General features: G+C 32.0%; 2 protein-coding genes and 1 long non-coding RNA gene across 6 annotated transcripts; 1 reads left to right on the forward strand and 2 right to left on the reverse strand.

Moving 5' to 3' along the window:
* Positions 1 to 663: 663 nt before the first annotated feature.
* On the forward strand, positions 664 to 20,452 carry LOC101742380 (sugar transporter SWEET1). Of its 3 annotated transcripts, none has more exons than XM_062670676.1 (7): positions 664 to 3,196; positions 3,300 to 3,458; positions 17,903 to 18,109; positions 18,194 to 18,271; positions 18,415 to 18,641; positions 18,731 to 18,906; positions 19,386 to 20,452. In XM_062670676.1, exons 3-7 carry the CDS (start codon positions 18,033 to 18,035, stop codon positions 19,485 to 19,487), a joined length of 660 nt encoding a protein of 219 aa, XP_062526660.1. In that variant the 5' UTR covers positions 664 to 3,196; positions 3,300 to 3,458; positions 17,903 to 18,032; the 3' UTR covers positions 19,488 to 20,452. The 3 variants fall into 3 exon arrangements, with proteins under 3 accessions (XP_062526660.1, XP_062526661.1, XP_012553028.2); XM_062670677.1 differs by having other exon boundaries at positions 3,306 to 3,458; XM_012697574.4 differs by lacking the exon at positions 664 to 3,196 and having other exon boundaries at positions 3,291 to 3,458.
* LOC134199541 (uncharacterized) lies at positions 9,214 to 13,371 on the reverse strand. 2 transcript variants are annotated; one of them, XR_009974085.1, is made up of 3 exons: positions 11,637 to 12,837; positions 10,812 to 11,460; positions 9,214 to 10,720 (listed from the first exon to the last, which is right to left on the reverse strand). It is a non-coding gene; the product is annotated as an uncharacterized LOC134199541 (long non-coding RNA). The 2 variants fall into 2 exon arrangements; XR_009974084.1 differs by having other exon boundaries at positions 10,812 to 13,371.
* On the reverse strand, positions 20,179 to 26,377 carry LOC101735861 (uncharacterized). Its single transcript, XM_012697575.4, has 4 exons — positions 26,249 to 26,377; positions 25,746 to 25,902; positions 23,964 to 24,210; positions 20,179 to 23,780 (listed from the first exon to the last, which is right to left on the reverse strand). The coding sequence occupies exons 1-4, from the start codon at positions 26,252 to 26,254 to the stop codon at positions 22,295 to 22,297; spliced, it is 1,896 nt and encodes a 631-aa protein (XP_012553029.1). The 5' UTR covers positions 26,255 to 26,377; the 3' UTR covers positions 20,179 to 22,294.
* Between the last annotated feature and the right edge of the window lie 295 nt (positions 26,378 to 26,672).

Here is a 26,672-nt window from a genome sequence, read left to right on the forward strand (position 1 = left end):
CTTAAATTTAATATTATTTTTTATTAAAATACCTACACCACCATGCTCATTTTTTGCATTTTTTCCAACAAAAATATAACCAGGTATATAAAAAGGCAGACCAGAATCTTTTAACCAAGTTTCATTCAGCAAGCACACATCTATTTTATTTTCATACAATAAAGATTTAAGAAGTGGTTTTTTATTATTGACACTCTGTATGTTATGTTGCATTAATCGTAAATAATCCATTATTTTGTTAAGTTTTGAATTAAGATCTCCTTAATGTGAGCAGTTGTGTTTGCTGTATTAGAATTGCCTAACATAACTAAAGTTTTGATAATTTTACTCAAGAACTGATCATCTTTAATGAGCTGATCATAAGAACCAATATTAGAAGGAGCAGACTGGACTGCAGTTGAGCTATGTGAAGAATTTTGTGATAACTTTTGTTTCTTAGGTTGGACAGTAGATGGAGCTAATTTATTGTGAGCTAACTTTACAACTGATTTATCATTAGGTAACAACGGAGGAAAATCACTTGACAATAATACAGTTGAATACATTTTAGATGAATAATTATTCTCATGTTTTTTAATCTGAGCCGCTTTTTGAGGACAAAACCTGGATACTGCCAAGTGGTCTCCTCCACAGTTAACACACTTCAAAAATTCAGCTGAGCATTCCTTATAGGAATGACCACCTGAACACTTTGAACATACCTGATCGTTTCGACATACTTTGGCACTGTGTCTAAATCCCATGCATTTAAAACATTGCATCAGAGGAGGAATGTAAGTGAAAACTCTGTAACGCCAGTTGTCTAAATAAACATACTGAGGGAGAACAGTTCCTACAAAGGTAACGCTTATAGTAGTGAGGGGTTCCAGACCATCACCAGTTCTTTTCATAAAACGTCTAACACCAACAATTTCAGAGTCTGCCATTAGTTTGTGGTATAAATCCGCGTTACTGCATTCCTTCGGGATAAAACGAATTTTACCCACTCGCTCCACCGAAGAGGCTGGTACAAAAGCTTTCATATTATTGTCACGTAAGCTCACGTGACTCAGAAAATCATTGGCAGCTGCAGCTTGTTTGAAAACCAGCATAATTTTGGCCGCATTAATTCGACGACATTCCTTGATGCCCTTCACGTTTTTGAAAATGTTTGACAATTGCAAAGGATTTTTATTACCGATCTTATCTTCCGGTTTAATTCCCTGTACGTAAACGGGGAACTCTTCTTTATTACTATTATCCGGATAGGATCGCTTATAATCTGGTTTAGAGTAAGGTTTATACTTATCGACATCGTTCGATTTTATAGTATCTAATCGCCTCTTTTTCAAGTCTACGGGTGACTTTTTAGACCCGTCTTCATCACCATCACTTTCTGAAGACATTTTTCTCTATTATAAGTACTCTGTCTTGAAAAAGACAATTTAATTTAAAATAAAATAAAATTTTATTTGAAATACGCGGCTCTCCTTTTCCCGCCAAAAAGGAAGTTTCTCTACGAAGTCAGAAAAAGCAGTGCTTCCACTTAAGATTATTGTTTTGCCCTAAATTTCTTAGAAATTATCTCTTAAAGGTAAAATCTCAAATTCAGGACGAAGAATTAATTTAAATAAAATATCTTTGCATTTAGTATAAAAAATTAAACTAACAATGAAGAATTAAATAGGAATCAAAAACCGTAACGTTACTCTTCTACTCTTACACATTTTCGCGGCACTGAACATAGATTATACACTTAATATATTTGAGAGCACTGAACGTGGCACTAGGCTCCAAAATTGAACAGTTAGCAATCCTAGTTTATTCCAAACTATTCTGTCAAGGCCTTAATTTTTTTTATTGCCTTTGTAGGCAGATGAATATATGATCTACCTGATGGTGAGTGGTTACTGTCGCTCGTGGACGTCAGCAATGCCAGGGGCAGAGCCAAGCCACTGCCTACTGCTGAACTCTCCACCAGCCTCGTTTGAAGAAGGACATGTCACAGGGCTCAGAGAACATCGTAGAGGAGACTTCATTTCAAAGCCTTTGGAAGCGCAGTGTGGATGAACGCAGTGGCTCCAGATAGTACCTATGGATCAAGTCGATCAAGCTTAATATCTTATTCCAGTAAAGTTCAATTGGCATTTTTTATCTGTTTTACCTGTTTTCCTAAAAATATTAAATATACTCCCTGAAAATATTAAATATAAAATGCTAAATATAATCCCTAATACTTGGTTTCGATTATGTAATCGATTTGTTTTGCAAGATTTGGTACTACTATTTTAGGATATACATATTTATAGAATCAAAACAAAAAATACTTGGTCTAAATTGAACCGTTTTAGAATCAAAATAATATTTTCGACATAAAATTTCCAACAATTTGTATAAAAATTGTGCATCACGTAAATAAAAATAAAAAATAAAAAATTAAACGTATATTAATATATTAATACAGATATACTTACTAATTTCTAAGTCCTTTACAATTAATATAATTAAAACTAACCGAAAGGTAAAACAACATGTGTTGGATTATATACGAAAATAATTTGAAGACTTTATCCGCAAATATTGAGCTATAGAGCATAATATAATAAAGATTGCTACCACATTAAAGTGTTTTTCTCTAAAATTTCCTCCTTCGTTAAAAAAGCCCAAAGTCGTACATGAAGTTCTTAGTTTCACCCTAAAAATGGCCAAATCCATAAAAGTGAGAACACTAGTAAGAAGTGAACAAATGTCAAGTGTCAAAAGACCTTTTTAATTCGCCAATTTTCATACTTCAGTACGCCAATTCGACAGAAAAAGAAAACGTAACTCGTACACCGTGGTCTTTTGTGGCAAAGACATTTTTTTTCCTACCTATGCTGATAGTCTTGAGAGGCTATTTCAGCGTAACCTTAACTGGTAGGTGAGCTCACGGGGCTCAAACCGGAGTAATGCTAACAGGGACCCTAGCAAGTGCAGTGCTTCGCAGAATCTACTGCCGGATCCGAAACGCGACCCACTAAAAAGATCCGGTGAGAAACTCAGTGGGCTGTGTCTATGGGTTAATTCGCTCGTCGAGCCCTTCGTTGCAAGCGACGGGTTCGACGAGGACGGTGACCGGTGCTTGTGATACCTAAAAACACCGTTAATGGATCGGGAGGATCCGTAATGACGTGTTTTGGGCGACGTCGACTGTTTACCATTCGGTCTACAGGATCGGGTATGTAGTTTTCAGCGGCCACGACAAGAGGGTTCTCATGTCGTGCCACCTTCTCAAAGTGGCGCAATGATGCCGACTGTAGATACTTACTGACTGAGTCAAGTTCCAGGTCATCATGAAGATCCACGTTCCTGAGAAACCATGGTGCTCCGACGGCTATCCTGCAAAATCGGGATTGAATAACCTGAAGGGGTTTCAAGTTAGTGTGGGCCGCGTGAACGAACACTACGCTTGCATACGTCATGACGCGACGGGGCGTATGGTTTTTTTTTTTTTTTTAATTTATTGAAAGCATTGGCAACACGGCCATCAGCTTAAACTAATTTTACAAAAAAATAGAACATGAACTAGAACTTACAATAAAACACAAATAAAAGAAACAAACCAAACCAAGAAACAATTACAAATCATTGAAAATAACAAATTAATGACAAAATGAATTGCAAGAACTTACTATAAAAAAATAAAAACTTACAAGTTTTCTTTCAACAAACAACAAAAAAAGAATATGAGTCGTTATAAAAAAATAATTAAACTTGCACATAAGCAGGAGACCTATGATACATTCATGAATTATACATTCATAGTCGTCCTATAGTGTGAAGTACAAAATTATACACTATTGAGAATAGTTGTGGAAGCTTTAAAATACCTTGAATGGAATTAGGAATAGATTTTAAGCCTGTGTCTTTACATAATGCATTAAACAATAATCTCTGTTGATTGAATTCAGGACAATTAAAAAAAATATGATCTAGATCACACATGCCAGAGTTACAATAAGTACATGCAGCTGAATCACTTAACTTTAATCTAAAAAGATGCGCAGGAAAATGGCCGTGGCCTATACGTAATCTACAAATAATCGATATAAAGGCTCTTCCCGGGAAGAATCTAAAACTATCAAACCAAGATTTAGTACTAGGTACTGGGACTATTTCAGCTAACCATTTACCTTTCGTTTCTCTGGACTTAGACAAGTAATTAGACCAACGTTTCATCATATTTTGTTTAATTGAATAAACTAAATCTGAATACGGAACTTTAAAATCGGAAATATTTATATCTTTTGTAGATTTCGCTAATTTATCAACAAATTCATTACCCACAATACCAGAGTGACCTGGCACCCAGCAAAATTCAATAAATATATTTCTAAAATACAAAAAACTCAAACAACTTCTTAACTTATAAATTAAATAATTTACAGATGCACTAATACATTTATTTCTAAGAGCTTGCAAGGCGCTCATTGAATCAGATAGAATTAAAATTTTGTCCCCTGCAGAGTAATTTACTCGAATGTGCTCTAAAGCATATATAATGCCTAGTACTTCAGCCGAAAAAACAGAGAAAAAATTGCTACATTTATAAACTGATCCTATGTTCATGGATGAATCAAAAAATGCAAAACTAGTTCTATCTTTAGTTTTAGAGCCATCTGTATACACTTTAACAAAATCAGTCTTATCTTCAAGGAACTCCAGAAAATCATTTTTAGATTTAAACTTGATTAGATCAACAGCCACATCTCTCAACATGTCATGAAAGTTATATTCGAAACAAGGCAATACGGTAGACCAAAATACCACATCCTGAAATTCAAAATTCAAGTACGTTAAGGCACTGGATATGGATGAAGAATTAGGAAGCGGAATTAAATTATAATTTGGAATATTTGCATACTTCAAATACCTGTAAGTTACTTGATTATCACGGCTAATAAGCTTAAGGCAATAATTATCTAATATAAAACTTCTTCGTATGAATAGAGGAACAATACCAGCCTCAACTTCCAAGGAATTAATGGGAGACGACATCATAGCACCAGTAATTATTCGTAATGCTCTATTTTGCACAATATCTAATTTCTTAAGAAGAGAAAAATTTGCGTCCGAAAAGAACATACAGCCATAATCGAAATGGCTTCGGATTGTTGCAATGTAAATAGTTTTTAAAACTTTGGGATCAGCTCCCCATTTTATTCCAGTTAGCGATTTTAATATATTCAAACCTAATTCAGCTCTTTTACAAATAACATCAATATGAGTTTTCCACGAAAGATCAAAATCTAGAGAAAGACCAACATATTTTACGAAAGATTGAGCAGGAATAATAACATAATTGTATAAAACTTTAGGGTAATGCAATCCATTTTGGGAAAATAAAATTGCAGTACTTTTGGAAATATTGACCTCAAGTTTTAGGGAATTTGTAAGTAAATCGTAAATATTACGCAAACAACTATTCATAACCGATTCACCACTTTTAATATCATTACAGTTTACATAGAGAACAAGATCGTCAGCAAAGAATAAATGTTTAACAGAATTTGGAATTTTCTTTATGAAACATACTAAACTAAGTATGAATATGAGAGGTGATAAAACGCAACCTTGAGGAGTACCTTTAGTAGAAATTTTAGGACCAAATAAACTAGATTTAATTTTCAAAAACATAGAGCGCTTGTTCAGGAAATTGTACAGCCAGAACAGAACATGTCCTGGAAAGCCTAAAGAATGTAGACTTTCAATAAGGTAGGAATGATCTATATTATCAAAAGCCCCTTTAATATCCAAAAATACCGCTAATGTAAATTGATTATTATGGAAGTTATTTTTAATATCGCCAATCAAACAGCTTAAGTTATCTATTGTACTTTTACCTTTACGAAATCCGTATTGAGTACTTGGTATTAAGTTGTTATTTTCAGTAAACCACTCTAACCTGTTTTTTAACATAGTTTCGAAAATTTTCGAAAAACAAGAAGTTAATGAAATGGGTCTGTGAGAATTGATACAGTTGGGATCCTTGTAAAGCTTTAAAATCGGTACTACATGTTGAGTTTTCCAAATCGGAGGAATACAGTTGTTTTGCCAAAGATCATTAAATATTTGACATAAAATTTCCTTGGCATACTGGGGAAGATTTTTGATTACTTTATAAGAGATGAAATCAGGACCAGGGGAGGTTTCCTTTTTATTTTCTAATGCAGTCGCAAATTCGCCCATAGAGAATGGGTCTACCAGCCATTGAGCCTCCGGTTTTCCGTGGCTGTTAAAAAAATCTTGTAACTTAGATTCGGAAATTTCATTCTCAGAACCAGCTATCGAATCCAAAAACAAAGATGCATTAGCGGGATTTTGAAAAAAACTTGAAGACGAAGAAATGTTATTGAGTTTAGCGTGCTTAAATCTACGAATGTGATCCCAAATAATTTTACTCGAAGTCATTCGATTGAATGATGAACAAAGATTCATCCAGCTTGAACGTTTTATTTCATATAAAGTTCTTTTCTTCAAAGCGTCCAGCTTTTTAAAAATAATATAGTTTTCCATATTTGGATAATGCTTGTACGATAATAAAGCAACTTTGGCTTGTAAAACTACGCGGTCACAATCAGCATTCCACCAAGGAACAGCTTTGGAACAATTCCGTTTTTTGTGCGAGTAACACTTTTTGTCAAAAGTCATTAATATGTCATGTAAAATACTCAAAAACATATTATAATTTTCAAGAGGGTTATCAGCGAAGCTAAAACTTGAAAACTCACTTTCACATAACTTATTAAATTTTGACCAGTCAATCTTATTAAAATTTATGTTAGCTAAAGAGGTATTATCTAGTGTATCAACTTGATTTATTGAAGAGGTGGTCGGGCCAAAGGAAGGATGGGAAGGAAGAAAAGCATCGTTAAAGACTTCAATAAGTAGTGGGAAATGATTACTACTGAGCAAATCATCAAGGACAGAAACTGTGCAACTAGAGCTAAGAGCAGGGGAAGCGAATACTAGATCCAATACATTTCCTTGTTGACCAAATGGAGCAAAGGTTGTGATTGTGTCATCATTTAAACAAACTAACTCAGAACTTTCCACATAATCATGAAGGGCTTTACCTCTTCTATCATTGACTCTTGAACTCCAGGAAGCATGATGTGCATTGAAGTCACCAATTATTAAATAATTATTTGAAACAAATTTAGAACATGAATCTTTCAATAAATTAATAGTGAACTTACCATTTGGTGGTGGAGGAATGTAAACACATAAAATGTCAAAAGAAAAATTATTAATGTAAACTGTAATTAAAATATTTTGAAAATGATATTGAGAAATTGTGTCTATTATTTTAAATTTATACTTAGAGCGTAATGCAATAGCAACCCCACCATGTGGGTGGTTGGAATCTCTTCTTATAACATTAAATCCAGGTAATTTGATGATTTTATGTGAAGTTAACCAGGTTTCATTGAATAAAATCATATCAACACACTTGTCAAGTTTACTGAGGAAATTTTTAAGTTGATCTAATTTAGGAAATAAACTTCTAGAGTTCCAATGAATGATATTAAACTGACCAACAGAATTATGCATATAAGATTGAGTAGAACTATCCATAATTTATGATGTAAAATTCATTACTAGCATTTCTTTAATTAACTGAGTAGATATAGGTCCAGAAGGGGATTTAGAATCCTTTTTCTTTAACAATTCTATTAAAGTTTTTGTAATGGTTCTGATGACAATTTCTGAATTGATAATGTCTGAAATTAAAGCCCTACCTTGAGGGGTCTTCGCAGATATAGGTATGTCAGAAGAGGTCACGGGGTTCTTAATGACAGGAGTCTTTAGTATGGCTGCATATGATGTTTGCTTGCCGATGATCTTATTTTTTACTTCAGCAACCTTGGCTGCCTTTACTGAGCAAGAGTAAGAAACTGCAGAATGTGGCCCACTGCAGTTGGAGCACTTGAAGATGTTGGGAGTGCTGCACTCCTTATAAAAATGATTGCCTGAACAAATAGAGCAAACTTGAGTGGCTTTACAGGCACCACTTCCATGTCCGAATTTGTAGCATTTGAAGCACTGTAACACAGGTCTAATATAATCCGAAACAGGCATCCAAATATGCTCGTATGTGACGTGATCAGGATGGCTAGACGCCAAAAATGTAACCAGCACAGTTTGCAGTGGCTTGTCACTTCCATTCTCTTGTTTTTTGAAAAATCTTTTTACTCCGAGTATTGTGCATGAAGCTTTTAAATTTACTAAAAGAGATTCTTCGTTCAATTCCACAGGAGCTCGAATAATTCCTTGACTCTCAATGCTATCGTAAGGTATTTTTGCTGTCCAATTGTTTAACTCCATAAAACTTACATTTAATAAAAAAGCGTTGGCATCCCGAGCACAGCCAAAGTAAATTTTAGCAAAAAAGGTACCAGCAGCTTTGACATACTGGACCCCTTGAATATTTTTTAATGCTTTGTTTATTTTTAACAGGTCCATTGGGACTCTGTTATTTGGTTGTGAGATGCTTGATTGAAGAAGCACTGGGTATTCTTTTTTTGTAAGGTCTTCGTAAAGAGCATGGTGGTCTTTAAAAAGACCGCGCTTATTTTTAATGAAAGTCATTTTTATTTTGCGGCTTTCGTCGTATTCAGATGACTTCATTCTTCTTTTTCCCATTATTATGGGAGCGGACACAGGGGCGGAGCTGAAGCCCTCACCCCCGTCGTCATCGTCCATTATTACGGAACACACTTATGAAATATAATTTTAAACTCAAACACAGTGAAAAATTAGGAAACAATGTCGTAAAAAAGGGCTAAAACCAAATAAATTAAAATTAACTTGAAAAAAGCGCCTATTTAGTTTGACGTTCCCGCCCTTTTTTTTCACGGGGCGTATGGTGTGCAGATCATAGATTATACACTTAATATATTTGAGATAGATGCGCAACTCTCATTTTTATTTTTGCTTTAGTTAGAGCCCGGGACAGCAGGCGTCGCTGCTGTCGATTATTAGTCTCCCTACCCCCCACCAGGTGGCTTTTTTAGTAATTTTAATATTTTTTATAATTAACTCTCTTTATGAAAAAATCTTATCGTTTAGAATCGCTGAAATTCCCGGTAGTACTTATGAAATATTAAAGAACGTTTGATTGTGTTCAGCATTCTAATCGATAAGACCTTTTCATACAGAGAGAAAACAGTTTTTTTAAATAAAAAGCTGTAATTCTCTGTAAGCTATTTAATTTCCCTATATTACAAACAATTTACTGTTAAAAGATAGTATGAACGTACAATTGTATAAAATTTCGAATAACAATAACTCCTCTAGATTAATCCTACTAGAGTACTTAATAACATTAAATCGAAAGTTATCTAAAAGTTAATTAAGTCTAGATAATCAAATCATTCAATGTCACTTAAGTCATTTGTGCGAAATATAAACATGTCAGCTTTCCATTACAAACATAGTAGACAATTTGAATTAAATTTAATAAATTTGTTTCTTAACTATAGCAGTTCTTGCTTAAAGTTGATCGTGACAGATCATGACCTTGTATGAAAATATTACATCTATAAACACTACCTATGCTTCGTCATACAATAATTGTCATTTATACTAGCATTGTAGAGATAATACACACACTAAAGTGAATACTAAATTATTCTTAGCATTCTTATAAACATTTAGAAATTTAAGAAACGATTAACCCACAATCATGTTCATAACATGTGACATTTTGTTCTGCACAAACGTTTTATTACATGATTTGAAAAACAAAAAATGTTTAAAAAATGTAATGATGATTTAAAGTACTCTTCAATATTGATAGTTTGTACTTAATGACGCTTATAGTAATCTTAGACATGATTACATTAGTTATACTTTTATTCCCTATCTAAATTATTTCTATTCTGACGTTTCTGATGCTTTAGCTTTGGTAATACTAGATGAAACAAACAGCAGATTGAAAGAAAATCATCTTAAAGTTAATTACATTCATTACAAACCATTAGTTTACATTTTGTTACAAAAGAAACTGGTGTTCGTTACATGCAAATGAATTATAAACATACACATGCAAACATAAAATGTAAATTTATCTTTTAATCCAAATTAAATGTACACTAATATTACATCTAAATAATAGAAAGGGTTTCGAAAATTTTTATTGCACTCAACAGCAGACGAGCACGCAACCCGGCCCATGATAAGTGGTCACCAGTGCTTATAAACTTCAGCAGTGCCATAGGGGTTGCTGTCTATCACTTAAGTTTTAATAAATTATTAATATACTCAGTCACAAGCATATTGATTTCACATAATGAAAATGTAAGAAACATAATCATGTTTGGGCATTTTCATTTATATCTGCTCATACAGAAAACACAACTTAGCAAATATATTCCACAGTTAATCTAAATAATTGCAAATAATGCTTTTAAAGACCGTTGACTTTTGATCATTAATTAAAATCATCTTCTCGTAGAATTTACAAAAGGTTATTTACAAAAATTTATATCAGTATTTTCATATATTACTAACTTACTAATTACAACTATTCAAACGTAATACTATAACTATAAGAACTAAACAACCTATTTTAAAACAAAATTGGCATCAATTTAGTTCTTATGAACTATTTCAATTATTAATTTATCAATTATAAACATATTTAAAAAAAATTAAGATCCCTTGAGAGTTCACGTTCCTTGCTGAATCAGTTTCTCTTCTGAAACGGAGAAACAAAGTATCTTAAGTATGTAACAAATATTGAAAAAATACGACCATGAAAAATTTAGTGTTAATGTAATCTTACTTACAAATTAATATATTACATAACACGTTCTGGTTCAAATATAGTGCATCAATCTTTTCATGTTTCAGACATTTTAGTGCTCCTTATAATTTTTCCATAAAATTTTGTCATTATCAAACCTTTGTCTACAAAAATAAAAACATTATTTTATATTGGGTAGAAGGATGAACGTGGTCACAGGCCACTTGGTGTAACTTAGTTATCAAACACCAGGAAACAAAACGTGAATGCCATCATCTAACTTTGGATGTGAGATCAATTGTGCTGTATTTTATTTAAACAGGAAAGCATGACTGATTGATCATTCCAAAAAACTAGTTCGGGCCCACTTGACAATAAGCATATAATACGCTGAGTTGCAAAACATAAATACTTCCACCCACTCGAGACAATTTTATTATCTGAGGTGTGTGTGTGATAGTACGAGACTTAATACCGACTGTTTTGATCAAAACTTAACATATATGATAGCTAGGCAGCAGAAATAGGAAGGACCATTAGTTGGTGCTAATTCATTTAATTATATTATGAATAATAATTCTGTTAGCAAATAATATACCGGGAAAATAGTGTAAACTCACCGTTATCAAGGCATCCGAAATAGCATTTCATTTTCGATCTTCGAGACATGCTGATTTTTAATAATAAACATTCTGTAAGAAATGAAAATAGTTACACAGGCTTACGAAACGCTAACGAAGAAAAAAGTATTGGAGCCAAGTTATGTCTAAAGAGAATTCAAAACAGAGTTTCTCAATGTCTAATCGTCTAATATTCTCATAAAGCTAAAAGTTGCTCTAAATTAATACTACAACGTAAAATAACTCACACCAAGACCAAAAAAAAACGATTTAAAAAATTAAATCGTTACGACATTTTGAAAACTTTTTTTTTTTTTTGAGGTTGTTTTACGGCCCTGGAATTTTGAAAACTTCAAAGCAGTGTTTCCACTTACGTTTTTTTTAACACATTTTACCCTAGTTTCTTTTGAATTTACCCTAAAATTTCCTAGACAACTTTCATAAATTCTTTATATAGAAAGCGTAAATAAAATACAGAAAATAAACCACAGCATATTATTTAATGTAGGTATATATAATATAAACGCCCCCAGAAGATCATAGATCTATAGGATTAGAATTTTCAAGGAAGTCGACGCATTGCCTTTATATTCTTTTGCTGCACAACCTAACACTGTTCGGTTCTAAAATTGAGCAATTGTTTGCTGGCAAAGTTGGGAACTTTCTATGAAGCAAGCCGTTCAGGGTTTCATTAGAAAGCCTGTTTCTTTTGTCAGTTTTTAAATTTGAGAACACTGAATAATCTTTCCACCTCAGTCTTTGAAGAAGGAACTGCTAGCAAAAGTGAAATGACAATTACAAGGTTTTCGTAAATGAAATTACCATGATAATCTTTCATGGTACATGAAGTACCTGTATATTACAATACAAGTAAGTTCTAGTGACATCAACGAAAATAGGTAAATAAAAATTTGGCGGATTATACTTATTGGGATTCTGGGGAATCCCTAAGAAAAAGCAGTGGCTTAATCTATGATTTACTTTACTAGAGGGTTACTGTTGAATCAAACCTTTATAGTTTTTATACACAACTCTGTTTTATTCTTTTACTTGTCAACTCGACTTAATGTCATTCTCTCTCCATAAAATAAAATGTTCATTGTTTTACTTTAATTATCGTTTATTTTAAAATTTACAACAGTTACTAGTATAGGCTTTGCTTTTTACCCCGAAATATCCTAAATCCTGGTATTTTTTAAATTGTCTTTATCATCCAAAATATCAGCTATTTTTCCCTAAAAAAGGGAGAATTCCCTAAAAGTGGAAGCACTGCTTCAAAGTACGCTACATTTTTTATTGAGTCAGAACTCATATCTGCCATCTAGTGAGTTTATTAGATCATTAATGCCTAAAAGTTACAAAAATGACGTCGCCACAGGAGTAAGATGACGCTAGTTGTATGTTATTTTCCTTTGTATGGGAGTTGCACCCCCCTGGTGCAGATCATAGATAATTGAATTCCATTTTATTTGATGTTAAATGTCAAATGTCTATCCAGGGGGGTGCAACTCCCAAGGTGAATGAAGTTAGCCCCTCAAAAAAAATTTTTTTTCCTATTTTATACTTATTTTCTATTAATTCATTTGTTCATGATTGTTCACTGTTAATAATTGTTTGTTCTGCATTTATTTATTTAAAAAAAATATTTAAAAATATACCTACAAGTTAGCCCCTCTAATGCAATTTTTAATATTTTTTCATCCTTAATGATTCGTAAATATTCATTTTCGATTGTTCTTATATAAAACACGTTTGTTCTCTTTCGAAATTACTCGTTTTTTGTTTAATTTACTATTTTTATTAGTTGAATAAATGTATGCAAAATATGTGTACTGCGCATGCGTCAACTATAATGCCTAAACATTCTACGCGGTTTTAATCGTGAAAAAAAAATATAAATCCTGAAGGAGCAATTAATTGGTATACAGTTTAATTAAAAAAATTAAAAAATTAATAAATGAAATAATGTGCATTGGCTTTAAGTTAGACCAAATACATTTTTTCCATCCTCCTACTTATCGTTATGAAGGTATAAAAAAGATAGGTAGTTCACATAGGTAATATAAAAAAATAAGTAAATATGTTCATTATTTATCTTTCAAGAGATAATATAGGTATACATTATAATAGCTTTTTTACACAGTCGAAATTATATTCCTAACATTAGTAAAATAACATTTTAATACGATATTATTATTTTTTTTCACGATTAAAACCGCGTAGAAAGTTTAGGCATTATAGTTGACGCATGCGCAGTACACTTAATTTGCATACATTTATTCAACTAATAAAAATAGTAAATTAAACAAAAAACGAGTAATTTCGAAAGAGAACAAACGTGTTTTATATAAGAACAATCGAAAATGAATATTTACGAGTCATTAAGGATGAAAAAATATTAAAAATTGCATTAGAGGGGCTAACTTGTAGGTATATTTTTAAATATTTTTTTTAAATAAATAAATGCAGAACAAACAATTATTAACAGTGAACAATCATGAACAAATGATGAACAAACGAATTGATAGAAAATAAGTATAAAATAGGAAAAAAAATTTTTTTTGAGGTGCTAACTTCATTCACCTCAACTCCCATACAAAGGAAAATAACATACAACTAGCGTCATCTTACTCCTGTGGCGACGTCATTTTTGTAACTTTTAGGCATTAATGATCTAATAAACTCACTAGATGGCAGATATGAGTTCTGACTCAATAAAAAATGTAGCGTACTTTGAAGCAGTGCTTCCACTTTTAGGGAATTCTCCCTTTTTTAGGGAAAAATAGCTGATATTTTGGATGATAAAGACAATTTAAAAAATACCAGGATTTAGGATATTTCGGGGTAAAAAGCAAAGCCTATACTAGTAACTGTTGTGAATTTTAAAATAAACGATAATTAAAGTAAAACAATGAACATTTTATTTTATGGAGAGAGAATGACATTAAGTCGAGTTGACAAGTAAAAGAATAAAACAGAGTTGTGTATAAAAACTATAAAGGTTTGATTCAACAGTAACCCTCTAGTAAAGTAAATCATAGATTAAGCCACTGCTTTTTCTTAGGGATTCCCCAGAATCCCAATAAGTATAATCCGCCAAATTTTTATTTACCTATTTTCGTTGATGTCACCAGAACTTACTTGTATTGTAATATACAGGTACTTCATGTACCATGAAAGATTATCATGGTAATTTCATTTACGAAAACCTTGTAATTGTCATTTCACTTTTGCTAGCAGTTCCTTCTTCAAAGACTGAGGTGGAAAGATTATTCAGTGTTCTCAAATTTAAAAACTGACAAAAGAAACAGGCTTTCTAATGAAACCCTGAACGGCTTGCTTCATAGAAAGTTCCCAACTTTGCCAGCAAACAATTGCTCAATTTTAGAACCGAACAGTGTTAGGTTGTGCAGCAAAAGAATATAAAAGCAATGCGTCGACTTCCTTGAAAATTCTAATCCTATAGATCTGTGATCTTCTGGGGGCGTTTATATTATATATACCTACATTAAATAATATGCTGTGGTTTATTTTCTGTATTTTATTTACGCTTTCTATATAAAGGATTTATGAAAGTTGTCTAGGAAATTTTAGGGTAAATTCAAGAGAAACTAGGGTAAAATGTGTTAAAAAAAACGTAAGTGGAAACACTGCTTTGAAGTTTTCAAAATTCCAGGGCCGTAAAACAATCTCAAAAAAAAAAAAAGTTTTCAAAATGTCGTTACGATTTAATTTTTTAAATCGTTTTTTTTTGTCTTGGTGTGAGTTATTTTACGTTGTAGTATTAATTTAGAGCAACTTTTAGCTTTATGAGAATACTAGACGATTAGACATTGAGAAACTCTGTTTTGAATTCTCTTTAGACATAACTTGGCTCCAATACTTTTTTCTTCGTTAGCGTTTCGTAAGCCTGTGTAACTATTTTCATTTCTTACAGAATGTTTATTATTAAAAATCAGCATGCCTCGAAGATCGAAAATGAAATGCTATTTCGGATGCCTTGATAACGGTGAGTTTACACTATTTTCCCGGTATATTATTTGCTAACAGAATTATTATTCATAATATAATTAAATGAATTAGCACCAACTAATGGTCCTTCCTATTTCTGCTGCCTAGCTATCATATATGTTAAGTTTTGATCAAAACAGTCGGTATTAAGTCTCGTACTATCACACACACACCTCAGATAATAAAATTGTCTCGAGTGGGTGGAAGTATTTATGTTTTGCAACTCAGCGTATTATATGCTTATTGTCAAGTGGGCCCGAACTAGTTTTTTGGAATGATCAATCAGTCATGCTTTCCTGTTTAAATAAAATACAGCACAATTGATCTCACATCCAAAGTTAGATGATGGCATTCACGTTTTGTTTCCTGGTGTTTGATAACTAAGTTACACCAAGTGGCCTGTGACCACGTTCATCCTTCTACCCAATATAAAATAATGTTTTTATTTTTGTAGACAAAGGTTTGATAATAACAAAATTTTATGGAAAAATTATAAGGAGCACTAAAATGTCTGAAACATGAAAAGATTGATGCACTATATTTGAACCAGAACGTGTTATATAATATATTAATTTGTAAGTAAGATTACATTAACACTAAATTTTTCATGGTCGTATTTTTTCAATATTTGTTACATACTTAAGATACTTTGTTTCTCCGTTTCAGAAGAGAAACTGATTCAGCAAGGAACGTGAACTCTCAAGGGATCTTAATTTTTTTTAAATATGTTTATAATTGATAAATTAATAATTGAAATAGTTCATAAGAACTAAATTGATGCCAATTTTGTTTTAAAATAGGTTGTTTAGTTCTTATAGTTATAGTATTACGTTTGAATAGTTGTAATTAGTAAGTTAGTAATATATGAAAATACTGATATAAATTTTTGTAAATAACCTTTAGTACATTCTACGAGAAGATGATTTTAATTAATGATCAAAAGTCAACGGTCTTTAAAAGCATTATTTGCAATTATTTAGATTAACTGTGGAATATATTTGCTAAGTTGTGTTTTCTGTATGAGCAGATATAAATGAAAATGCCCAAACACGATTATGTTTCTTACATTTTCGTTATGTGAAATCAATATGCTTGTGACTGAGTATATTAATAATTTATTAAAACTTAAGTGATAGACAGCAACCCCTATGGCACTGCTGAAGTTTATAAGCACTGGTGACCACTTATCATGGGCCGGGTTGCGTGCTCGTCTGCTGTTGAGTGCAATAAAAATTTTCGAAACCCTTTCTATTATTTAGATGTAATATCAGTGTACATTTAATTTGGATTAAAAGATAAATTTACATTTTATGTTTGCATGTGTATGTTTATAATTCATTTGCATGTAACGAACACCAGTTTCTTTTGTAACAAAATGTAAACTAATGGTTTGTAATGAATGTAATTAACTTTAAGATGATTTTCTTTCAATCTGCTGTTTGTTTCATCTAGTATTACCAAAGCTAAAGCATCAGAAACGTCAGAATAGAAATAATTTAGATAGGGAATAAAAGTATAACTAATGTAATCATGTCTAAGATTACTATAAGCGTCATTAAGTACAAACTATCAATATTTAAGAGTACTTTAAATCATCATTACATTTTTGAAACATTTTTTGTTTTTCAAATCATGTAATAAAACGTTTGTGCAGAACAAAATGTCACATGTTATGAACATGATTGTGGGTTAATCGTTTCTTAAATTTCTAAATGTTTATAAGAATGCTAAGAATAATTTAGTATTCACTTTAGTGTGTGTATTATCTCTACAATGCTAGTATAAATGACAATTATTGTATGACGAAGCATAGGTAGTGTTTATAGATGTAATATTTTCATACAAGGTCATGATCTGTCACGATCAACTTTAAGCAAGAACTGCTATAGTTAAGAAACAAATTTATTAAATTTAATTCAAATTGTCTACTATGTTTGTAATGGAAAGCTGACATGTTTATATTTCGCACAAATGACTTAAGTGACATTGAATGATTTGATTATCTAGACTTAATTAACTTTTAGATAACTTTCGATTTAATGTTATTAAGTACTCTAGTAGGATTAATCTAGAGGAGTTATTGTTATTCGAAATTTTATACAATTGTACGTTCATACTATCTTTTAACAGTAAATTGCTTGTAATATAGGGAAATTAAATAGCTTACAGAGAATTACAGCTTTTTATTTAAAAAAACTGTTTTCTCTCTGTATGAAAAGGTCTTATCGATTAGAATGCTGAACACAATCAAACGTTCTTTAATATTTCATAAGTACTACCGGGAATTTCAGCGATTCTAAACGATAAGATTTTTTCATAAAGAGAATTAATTATAAAAAATATTAAAATTACTAAAAAAGCCACCTGGTGGGGGGTAGGGAGACTAATAATCAACAGCAGCGACGCCTGCTGTCCCGGGCTCTAACTAAAGCAAAAATAAAAATGAGAGTTGCGCATCTATCTCAAATATATTAAGTGTATAATCTATGTGTCTATCTTTCAGTGTCACTCCAGCATGTTCAATGCTCATTGGTGAAAAGCATTGTAGCATTGTGGAGCAAATTTCAAAATAAATCAGAACAGTTCAAAGAAACACGTAATGATACGAATGAATATTTAATAGGATAAATAAAATGCATCTTTCTCAAATAAAGGATTTTGTTAGCAGTGTTGCTGTAACCATAACCATTTTACAGTTTCTTTCTGGAATGTAAGTTAAGTCATGTATTCATGTGTTGTGTTAACTTGTGTTTCTAAGAAGGAACCAATGGCTAATTTTGAATCTTTGTTACAGTCTAGTTTGCAAACAATATGTCGTAAATCGGACCACAGCTGAAGCTTCTCCGCTTCCATTTATATGTGGCGTCATGTCGTAAGATTCAAAACATTTGTTTATATGATTTAAGTACCTATATAAAATTGGAAACGTTTCGAATTTTAAATGAAACTCAAAAACAAATAGTTTGTTTGCATTTGACTTTAAAGTTTACTTAAATATTAATTTATGTGTTTCAGTGCCGCTCTCTGGATATTGTATGGACTTACTAAACATGACAATAAAATTGTGTTTGTCAATGTAATTGGTGTGACGCTCATGTTTGCCTATACAGCTGTGTTCTACATCTTCACATTTAAAAAGTCATCAGTTTTGAAACAGATTTTTGCTATGGTTGCATTTATAATATTCACACTTGGATATGTGTCTGTTGAAGATGACAATGAACTACTTTTGGGTAGACTAGGTGAGTTGAAAAATTAATTTCAACAAATTATCTTGTCTAAACTAATACATAGATTTATTGTACAGTCACTTTTCTGTTTTATGTTGCAGGGTTGTTAGCATGCTCCTTCACACTGTTGACGATAGCTTCTCCATTGAGTAAATTATTTTATGTCCTAAAAGTAAAATGTACTGAATGTCTTCCATTCCCAATGATACTAATGTCTTTTTTCGTGTCTGCAACATGGTTCCTATATGGCTTAATTGAAGAGGATGTATATATTACAGTATGTATTAATATTGTTTATACATTACAATATATTTGGTCAAATGATTCATGCTGACCTTATGAAGCATTAAATAAAACATTCAACATAATATGAGAAAATTTTACAATTATAATTTTCAGAAGTATTCAATATCTACTATCAGAATGTACTCAGTTATTTTTTATCTTAGATCTGATAAAAAGATAATTCTACAGTGTGAACATTTAAAAAATATATTATTGCAATTAAAAGTAACATTTATTGTTATACTTTTGTATCAATTGTAATCTAATACAGATAATCATGACAGCTGTATTAAGTCTAAAACTATCTTATCTAGGATAAATTGAAGTGTACAGGAATGAATTTAAGGAATGAAGTACTCTGATTTTAAAACATAAAATAATATAAAAAATTTAATAATTACATTTAAAAATGTAATTTATTAACAATTTATTGAATTATTTACTAATCTTTACATCTTTTTTCAATTTCAGACACCAAACTTCATTGGAGGTACATTGGCTGTACTTCAGCTCTCATTATTTTTAATCTTCCCGAGCAAACCCCATGGCTTGACAAAAAGTTTACTTGTGTAAGTTTTTACCTAATTTAATCTCATTTTAGTATGCCAAATTACTGCTACTTATCATTAATAGTTAAGGATGATACAGCATTGTGAATGCTAATTAACTATATATTTTTTTTATTGGGAAGATCTATTAATAAAACTTCATTCAATATAAAGTAATTTTCAAACTATACATTCTATTAATTTATATGTAGGAAAAAAGACATGAAATGTCCTAATTTTGATCTTTATTCCATGACACCATTTTAATTTGGCCAGATCTTTATTCAACTACTATATTTAACTCAAATATTTTAATTCTTTATTTTATTGTTAAGTTAAACTGCATTTAGTTTCCTTATTGTAAATCTAACATTGGTTGTGTTAGTATGCTGTGATCTCATGATCTTTTAAACTTATTGTTATCATCATATGAAACGAAATGCTTTGTAGCTATAAATATGAAATATTTTTTTATTAAGTTATCCTTATGCAGATGTTTTCAGATAATAATTATATTTAAGAAGTTTCTGTTTTTTTTTAGTTTAAAAATAATTTTATTGACATTGTTATATTATTAATAGAGATCACTATGATTTACATTTTATGGTTGATAGTAGTGAACTCAAAAGTCACTATTACATATACAGTGAATAAAAAAAAATGTAAGTTTTAAAAACTAAATTCCTATTTTTTGTAGTGTAGTAGTCAAAAATATATTGTGTGTGTTAATTTTTTTTTCATATTTTCATTCTTATTTTTAGTAATTTCGATTATAACACTGTGAAACATTGTATATGTGTGTTTATATTATTATGTCTTGTTTTATAGTACAAATTATGAAAGGATAGAGGTTTAATTTAATAAAGCCATGACTAAATTTATGCAAATTAGGTGACATGTGATATGACCTAGTAAGTTAATTTAATGTTACATATATATCATTTATGTATGTACTATAGTTGAATAAAAATTATAAAAAAAGGTATGAAAGTTTCTATAAATACTACAATTACCTGATCAACTTTTTAATAAGTTGATATTGGCATAGGAACAGAGGCAACCCTTGTAAATGCTAATAGTAATGTTAACGCATACTGCGTTTCCGGTTGAACTGTGGGACAACCGTTATACAACAAGTGCAATTGGGACTTCAACTTCATGACCCTGTGTGTTTTTCATTATTGTGATATCTATAGGTTTCGGTTATGCCAGGTTGGCAGTGAGTTCTAATCTATACTAATATTATAAAGAGGAAAGATTTGTTTGTTTGTTTGTATTGAATAGGCTTCGAAACTACTGAACCTGATTTGAAAAAATCTTTCACTGTTTGGAAGCTACACTATTCCCGAGTGACATAGGCTATAATATTTTTGAAAAAAATTTGGGATCCTTACTAAAACTCTAATAATGTAACCCAATATGAAAAAAATATCTAAAATATTCTTCATCGCGTGCCCTGCGAAAACTATTAATGATAGAATAAAATAATGTACTACGACTTTGTAGAACACATTATTATTTACAAAAAGCGGTGCGACAGCATATGTCTAACTATTATAATTATGCCGCAATAAGTGTTCTTTTATTTAAAAAATAAAACAACGTCAAATATCGTTGAAATTTTTGTTAAAGACCCGAGCGGAGCCGGAGCGGGCCGCTAGTGAGTAATAAAGAAATATGATAAGATATTTACATATTACAGTAAAAATAAATAGTACAGTCTCACAGTGATTTCATAAATGCGCACCCCCTATAGGTGTCTATTGTTGTACCATATGACCAATTTACCAAATATGTATAACAATAAAATAACGCTGATAACAATGGAAAGGTATAAGAGTTTTTATACAGGGGTACCGAAAGAATGTTCCACATGGAATGCTCTGAGGAATTAATCTAGACAATACTAACTACCCCGGTAACCATACTAGTCGAACTCGACAACGAGTTATACGTGCAACCTAACCCATGCATCAACCCGCTGGGCTTCTCGCGGGATCTTCTCAGTGGAATGCGATTCCGATTATCCGATTGATTGATATTGATATTGATCCGGTATTTCATTCGCGAAGCAGCTGCTCTGGAGTTGTTAGGTCTCCTTCGGAGGCGCTCGGGCAGTTGTTAACAAATCCCACCCCTCCTGGTTGAGCCTTTGCTCGCCCTGCGAGCCTGGTAGCGTCCTGGTAAAACTGGAAAGGCCTCCAGGCCACCAGTAATCCTTCAATCATAAAAAAAAAACAAAAAATACTTATCTTTTTTATATGACGACTTTTCCATATGATATATTGCTGGAACTGATGAGCTCCAGAAGGTTTTTTGTTTTGTTTATGTGACGTTCCACCAATGTACATTTTTAAATCGCTTTCTTGTTTCCGGGTATCCGTGGCAGGTTCTGCACTAAACAGGATTTCATGAGAAGTGCCCCCCCTTAATAGTTCACGTCATTTCGGATCCTCCCGATCCACTAACGGTGCTTTTAGTTACCCCAAGCACCGGTCATCGTTCTCGTCGAACCCGTCGCTTGCGATGAAGGGCTCAGCGAGTAAATTAACCCACAGACACAGCCCACTGAGTTTCTCGCCGGATCTTTTCAATGGGTAGCGTTTCCGATCCGGTGGTAGATTCTGCGAAGCACGGCTCTTGCTATGGTTCGTGTTAGCAACATCGTCAGGTTTTAGCCCCATGAGCTCACCTACTAGTTAAGGTTACGCTCTTTCTACACCACCAGCTTAGGTAGGAAAATAAAACCTTAATAGTAGTAACTTTGCTGTTCCCATTAACCATGGTTATGGTTCACTATATGAGTCATTAAAAGAAAATGTCACATTTTAATTATTGTGGTGGGGGTGAGTCCGATGATTGAATATTACAAAAAGTCACATTACAAGCACAATACATAGTGTCCTCCGTTCTAATGGCGCATCTTCCAGTTACAGGTGGAGTTAAACTGTTTATCGGGTGAACAAGAGAAAAATTATCTTTTTGTACAACGACGGTTACTCTGTACATCATGTTCCTCGGTTGCATTTGAATTGCCAATACGTAGTACGTTTGGTTGGAATAAAAATAGGAATGCACGCTGATTACGCTGTTTAGTTCCATTTCTTCGCAAATCATGCACGTTATTGTTTGTACAGATCTAGCCCTGTTTTTAATATAAGAGACTGCTAACTCCAAACTAGTTTGCACATTGAAATTGTTGTAGGGAGGAGTAGAGTAATCTCGGCAAGTGCAAACATTTTCGTCGATACCCGCGCCTGTGCATGTTCTCGTTAAAGATATCTTTTTAAAGAGACCATTACACTTGGGACATGTATTGGATATACTATTATTGGTTAATTTTACCCTGGATTCCAAAATGTCTTTTAAAGTCTGATTAATATCATAAGGGGTTACTAAAACAATCTGATTGGATTTTATGTTGTTATATTCATTTATGTATTTTTTTCTAAATTCTAATGGCACCCACATGAATAACATTGGCAACCGCTCTTCGTAATACGATGCTATTGATGACTTCGAATTGGCTGACTTCATACCGGTCTCACTTAAAAATATTACAAAAGTATTGTTGAGCACGCCAATATTTTTTATGTTTCCAAATAACTGTGCTATCTCCGAGTCGATTAGCGAAGGCATGCCATCATAATGTTGGGTATAAGAGCTTAGCCAAAAAAATCCGAAAAAGTTTTTGTTTTTGTATAAATCGACAAATTGATGAGCGTAATCAAGTAAGTGAATACCGGATGGTAGTTTCATTGTACACATATAGTTGCCTATACGTCTGTGATCGATGCGATAGATGGGCTGTAATTTATGATCTGTCGGTTTTATATTTAACTGACTAGCTAAATTGTCTAACAGTTGCAACCTATCATCCTCACCGAAAGCTGTAACATAACCCGCATTCTGATATGCATTCCATATTAATTTTTCTACCGGACCATCTAGAGATTGTGCTTTTATTGCAGTTAATGTTTTGCCTGCTAGAAGAACTAGTACATTTGATAGAGCCTCTCGTGTTATTTTGTTGAATCCTCTGAAGTCTAACCAGTCGTTGTCTTTAAAGAAATTGCCGGTTTTAGGCATGTCGTTATAAAATCGCATTCGTGACATATGGCTCATTCCCAATACAAGGACATTCCAGGGTTTCAATTTACTTGCTCGTTTCTTATCATTACGTTTTATTATTACTTTGTAAATATCATCGTAGATTATGTTCGTATCTTTCTTATTCTTAACTGTACATGTTACCCGGATAGTTTCTTGAAGCAATTTTACTTTTCCTCCGTTCTTAAAGCCTGAACATTTACTATACCTAGAGAAGAAACAACAAGCTGTTAAAATTGTAAATTGGTGAGTGTCTACTTAATATTATCATGTTAGGTATATGGATTTCTTAAATTAGTACTTAACTACTGAATTCATTTTATAGCTGTCTATAAAAGCAAAGAATTGTATTGGAATTAATATGATATTATTAAAAAAGTTATCCACATACGTGAGCTTTCCGTCCTTTGATTCAGTGACGAATTTATAACAGCAATTAATCCTAGAATACATCGATTTCTTCACGTATTTCAGCATTTGCTTTTTATTAATTTGAAACAGTATCTTATTATTATTCAAATACTTTATAAATATCGCTCGAACCGGACACTTATGGTTGTAATTAATTGCTTTGGTGAACATCATCGCATGATTCGGTATGTGACATCCCGGCGTACTAATTAGATAATCATTGAATTCTGAAATAAATTAACTTAAATAGGGTTACATAAATTCTCAGTATTCAAAACCAACAACGCAGACAGCAGGGTAGACAAAAAAATATATTTATAAAATGTGAGAATTTGAATAAATATATACGTGTTTTATAAGGCCTATGTGAGATAATTGGGGAGGTACATAGTAATGTATAAATGAATTTCGTAAAAGATAGTTATGAAATTATCGTGTATTGCGTTTGTATAAATTTAGGTTTTGTTGTTTGTTAATATTATCTACCTATCCACATTTGGAAAATCATTATACCAGAATATGTGTTTTGAATAACTTTTTGTATATATACCTAGTCAGGTCATAATTTCTGTCACATGTTTAATGTAAAATAATTGAAACAAGTTTATTCATTATGTAACCATTCATATACCAAAATGAACTTAACAAAACATAGATTCTTGAGACGTACTTCTACGTTGTAGATGTCTATGGGTTCCAGTAACCACTTAACACCAGGTGGGCTGTGAGCTCGTTCACCCATCAAAGCAATAAAAAAAAATATCTTTTTGGGTAGGTAACTTAGTAATGGGGGATAGGCATCATTCGTGCAGGAAACATAACCATAATTCTTTCTAGAAGGTTTTGACACATATAATTAACCTGGCCAGTCATGTGTTGGTGATGATCCATATCATATCTTTTTTGTATATGTTAGGTATGACTTGATGTGTTTTTTTTTTCTAAATCAAAATGCATGTCGACGCTTGAAAGGCAAACGTGACTAAGCGACAATGCGTGAACTTTACAGTAGACTAATTCAAAGTTAAAATACCTGAAAACAAAATTTATTTTAACGAATCTAGCTGCAGTAGAATCTAGCTAGTAGCTGTAGGATTGAAATGATTTTAATAGACCTAGAAATATATATTTTTTGCGCATCGAATATGGTTATTTCCTATCATTTATGTACAAAGCAGTTATTGTCGCTTAGTCACGTTTGCCTTTCAAGCGTCGATGTGTATTGAACCTGTGCGTTTTACAAGTTCCTGATAAATTGAATTGTATGTTTTAGGTAATCACATAGCAGTAATGTTGTAATGAGCATTTTATGTTGAAATGTGCGAGGTTTGTAACTATTTACAATTAGCAGTATTTTCTTCGGTTTTCACGAATCGTAGACATAATGACAACTTATTTTACGGTTTAATTTCGCGTTTTTATTGTCATTAAATTATTTACGAAGTTTCGAGTATCTTTACAGTTTACTTTAGCTCGTTTTCGGCATTTCTACCGCGAAGCTACCATGAGTTTCATCATGGAACTGCCGTTGTATAATGCAATCGGAACTTTGACTTCACGTCTGAAGCTGCTTCATGGTATTCACGCCGTGAGCTTGTCGAGCCAAATGTAAAGTGTGTATTATTAAAATGTTTGTCAATTAATTTGAAATATGAAACTCGCGAATGAATTAAAACTTGTTGTTTATTTAATACAGATAAATAGAAACGCACCTCGTTTTAATGAACAAAAATTAGTATAAAATAAAAATAAAATGGTATACCAGAAAAAAAAGTTGAGCTCGGTAGCAAATTTCTTAGTTTAAATGAAGACACAAATTGGCTTATCGTTTTATTGTTCTTGCAGCTAGTAAAGAGGATCCATAAACATCCCACATAAAGTAGCTTTGTTAATAAGCCCCTTACTTTGCGGATTCTGACCTGAAAATTAAATAATATAACAGTTAAAATAAATGCAATATGTCTACTGCACACGAATTGTATATATTTTTTTTAATTTGGGTAAAGAAACATGTCACGTTATAAAATACTGTCCTAGAATTTCTTAAATAGAACAACATAAATTTAGATATAATAAAGACCATAATAGGTAATACTTTCGTTGTGCTCAGGAGTATTTATTCTAAATACCGGAAAATGTCTATAGGTATATACAATTTTTTTTCGGTAAATAACTTTCTAAAAGGAGAATTCAAAATAGAAAAGAAATTTGGTGAAACGTATAGTTCAACTCAAAACCTAATTGATTGTAAAACATAGTACTCACCCTCATTTTCTTTTTTTTATATTCATTTTTATCAAACAGAGTTTATTAAATTTACACCCGGTTACGTTGTTCACTACCGAACTGAATGATAATGCCCACGCTCAGTGAGTTGTACAGGAAACAGTTCTCAAATTATTTTATATTACAATCATTCGTTGTACTATTTTATGGCAACGATTAGCTGCGACTATCGTTAAAGAATATAAACAAATGGGATTTGGGATTTGTTAACACGAAGCCGTCCACACGATGCGTGGAGCACGAACAAAAAAAATCCTACGGAATATTTATTTAATACCAATGGCCTGGAGTGATATCAGGGAGAAAGCGCAAGACTGGGTAAATTGGAGACTACTTGTGAGGGCTCTATATACCAGCGGAGTACCCTAGGACTACAACAAAAACAACAGCATTGTGATTTGAA

This window comes from Bombyx mori, chromosome 10 (assembly GCF_030269925.1).
Source record: "Bombyx mori chromosome 10, ASM3026992v2".
Taxonomy (NCBI): Eukaryota; Metazoa; Arthropoda; class Insecta; order Lepidoptera; family Bombycidae; genus Bombyx; species Bombyx mori.

Bases quoted from the DNA above. Each gene is read 5' to 3' on its own strand.
- LOC101735861 (XM_012697575.4), bottom strand. The intron at 24,211-25,745 runs GTATACCATTTT...AATTTATTTCAG, and splicing joins GAGCTCAACTTTTTTTTCTG to AATTCAATGATTATCTAATT. The intron at 23,781-23,963 runs GTATGTGGATAA...TTTCTTCTCTAG, and splicing joins TCAAAGGACGGAAAGCTCAC to GTATAGTAAATGTTCAGGCT.
- LOC101742380 (XM_062670676.1), top strand. From the start codon at position 18,033: ATGCATCTTTCTCAAATAAAGGATTTTGTTAGCAGTGTTGCTGTAACC. The intron at 18,110-18,193 runs GTAAGTTAAGTC...TCTTTGTTACAG, and splicing joins TTACAGTTTCTTTCTGGAAT to TCTAGTTTGCAAACAATATG. The intron at 18,272-18,414 runs GTAAGATTCAAA...TATGTGTTTCAG, and splicing joins TTTATATGTGGCGTCATGTC to TGCCGCTCTCTGGATATTGT.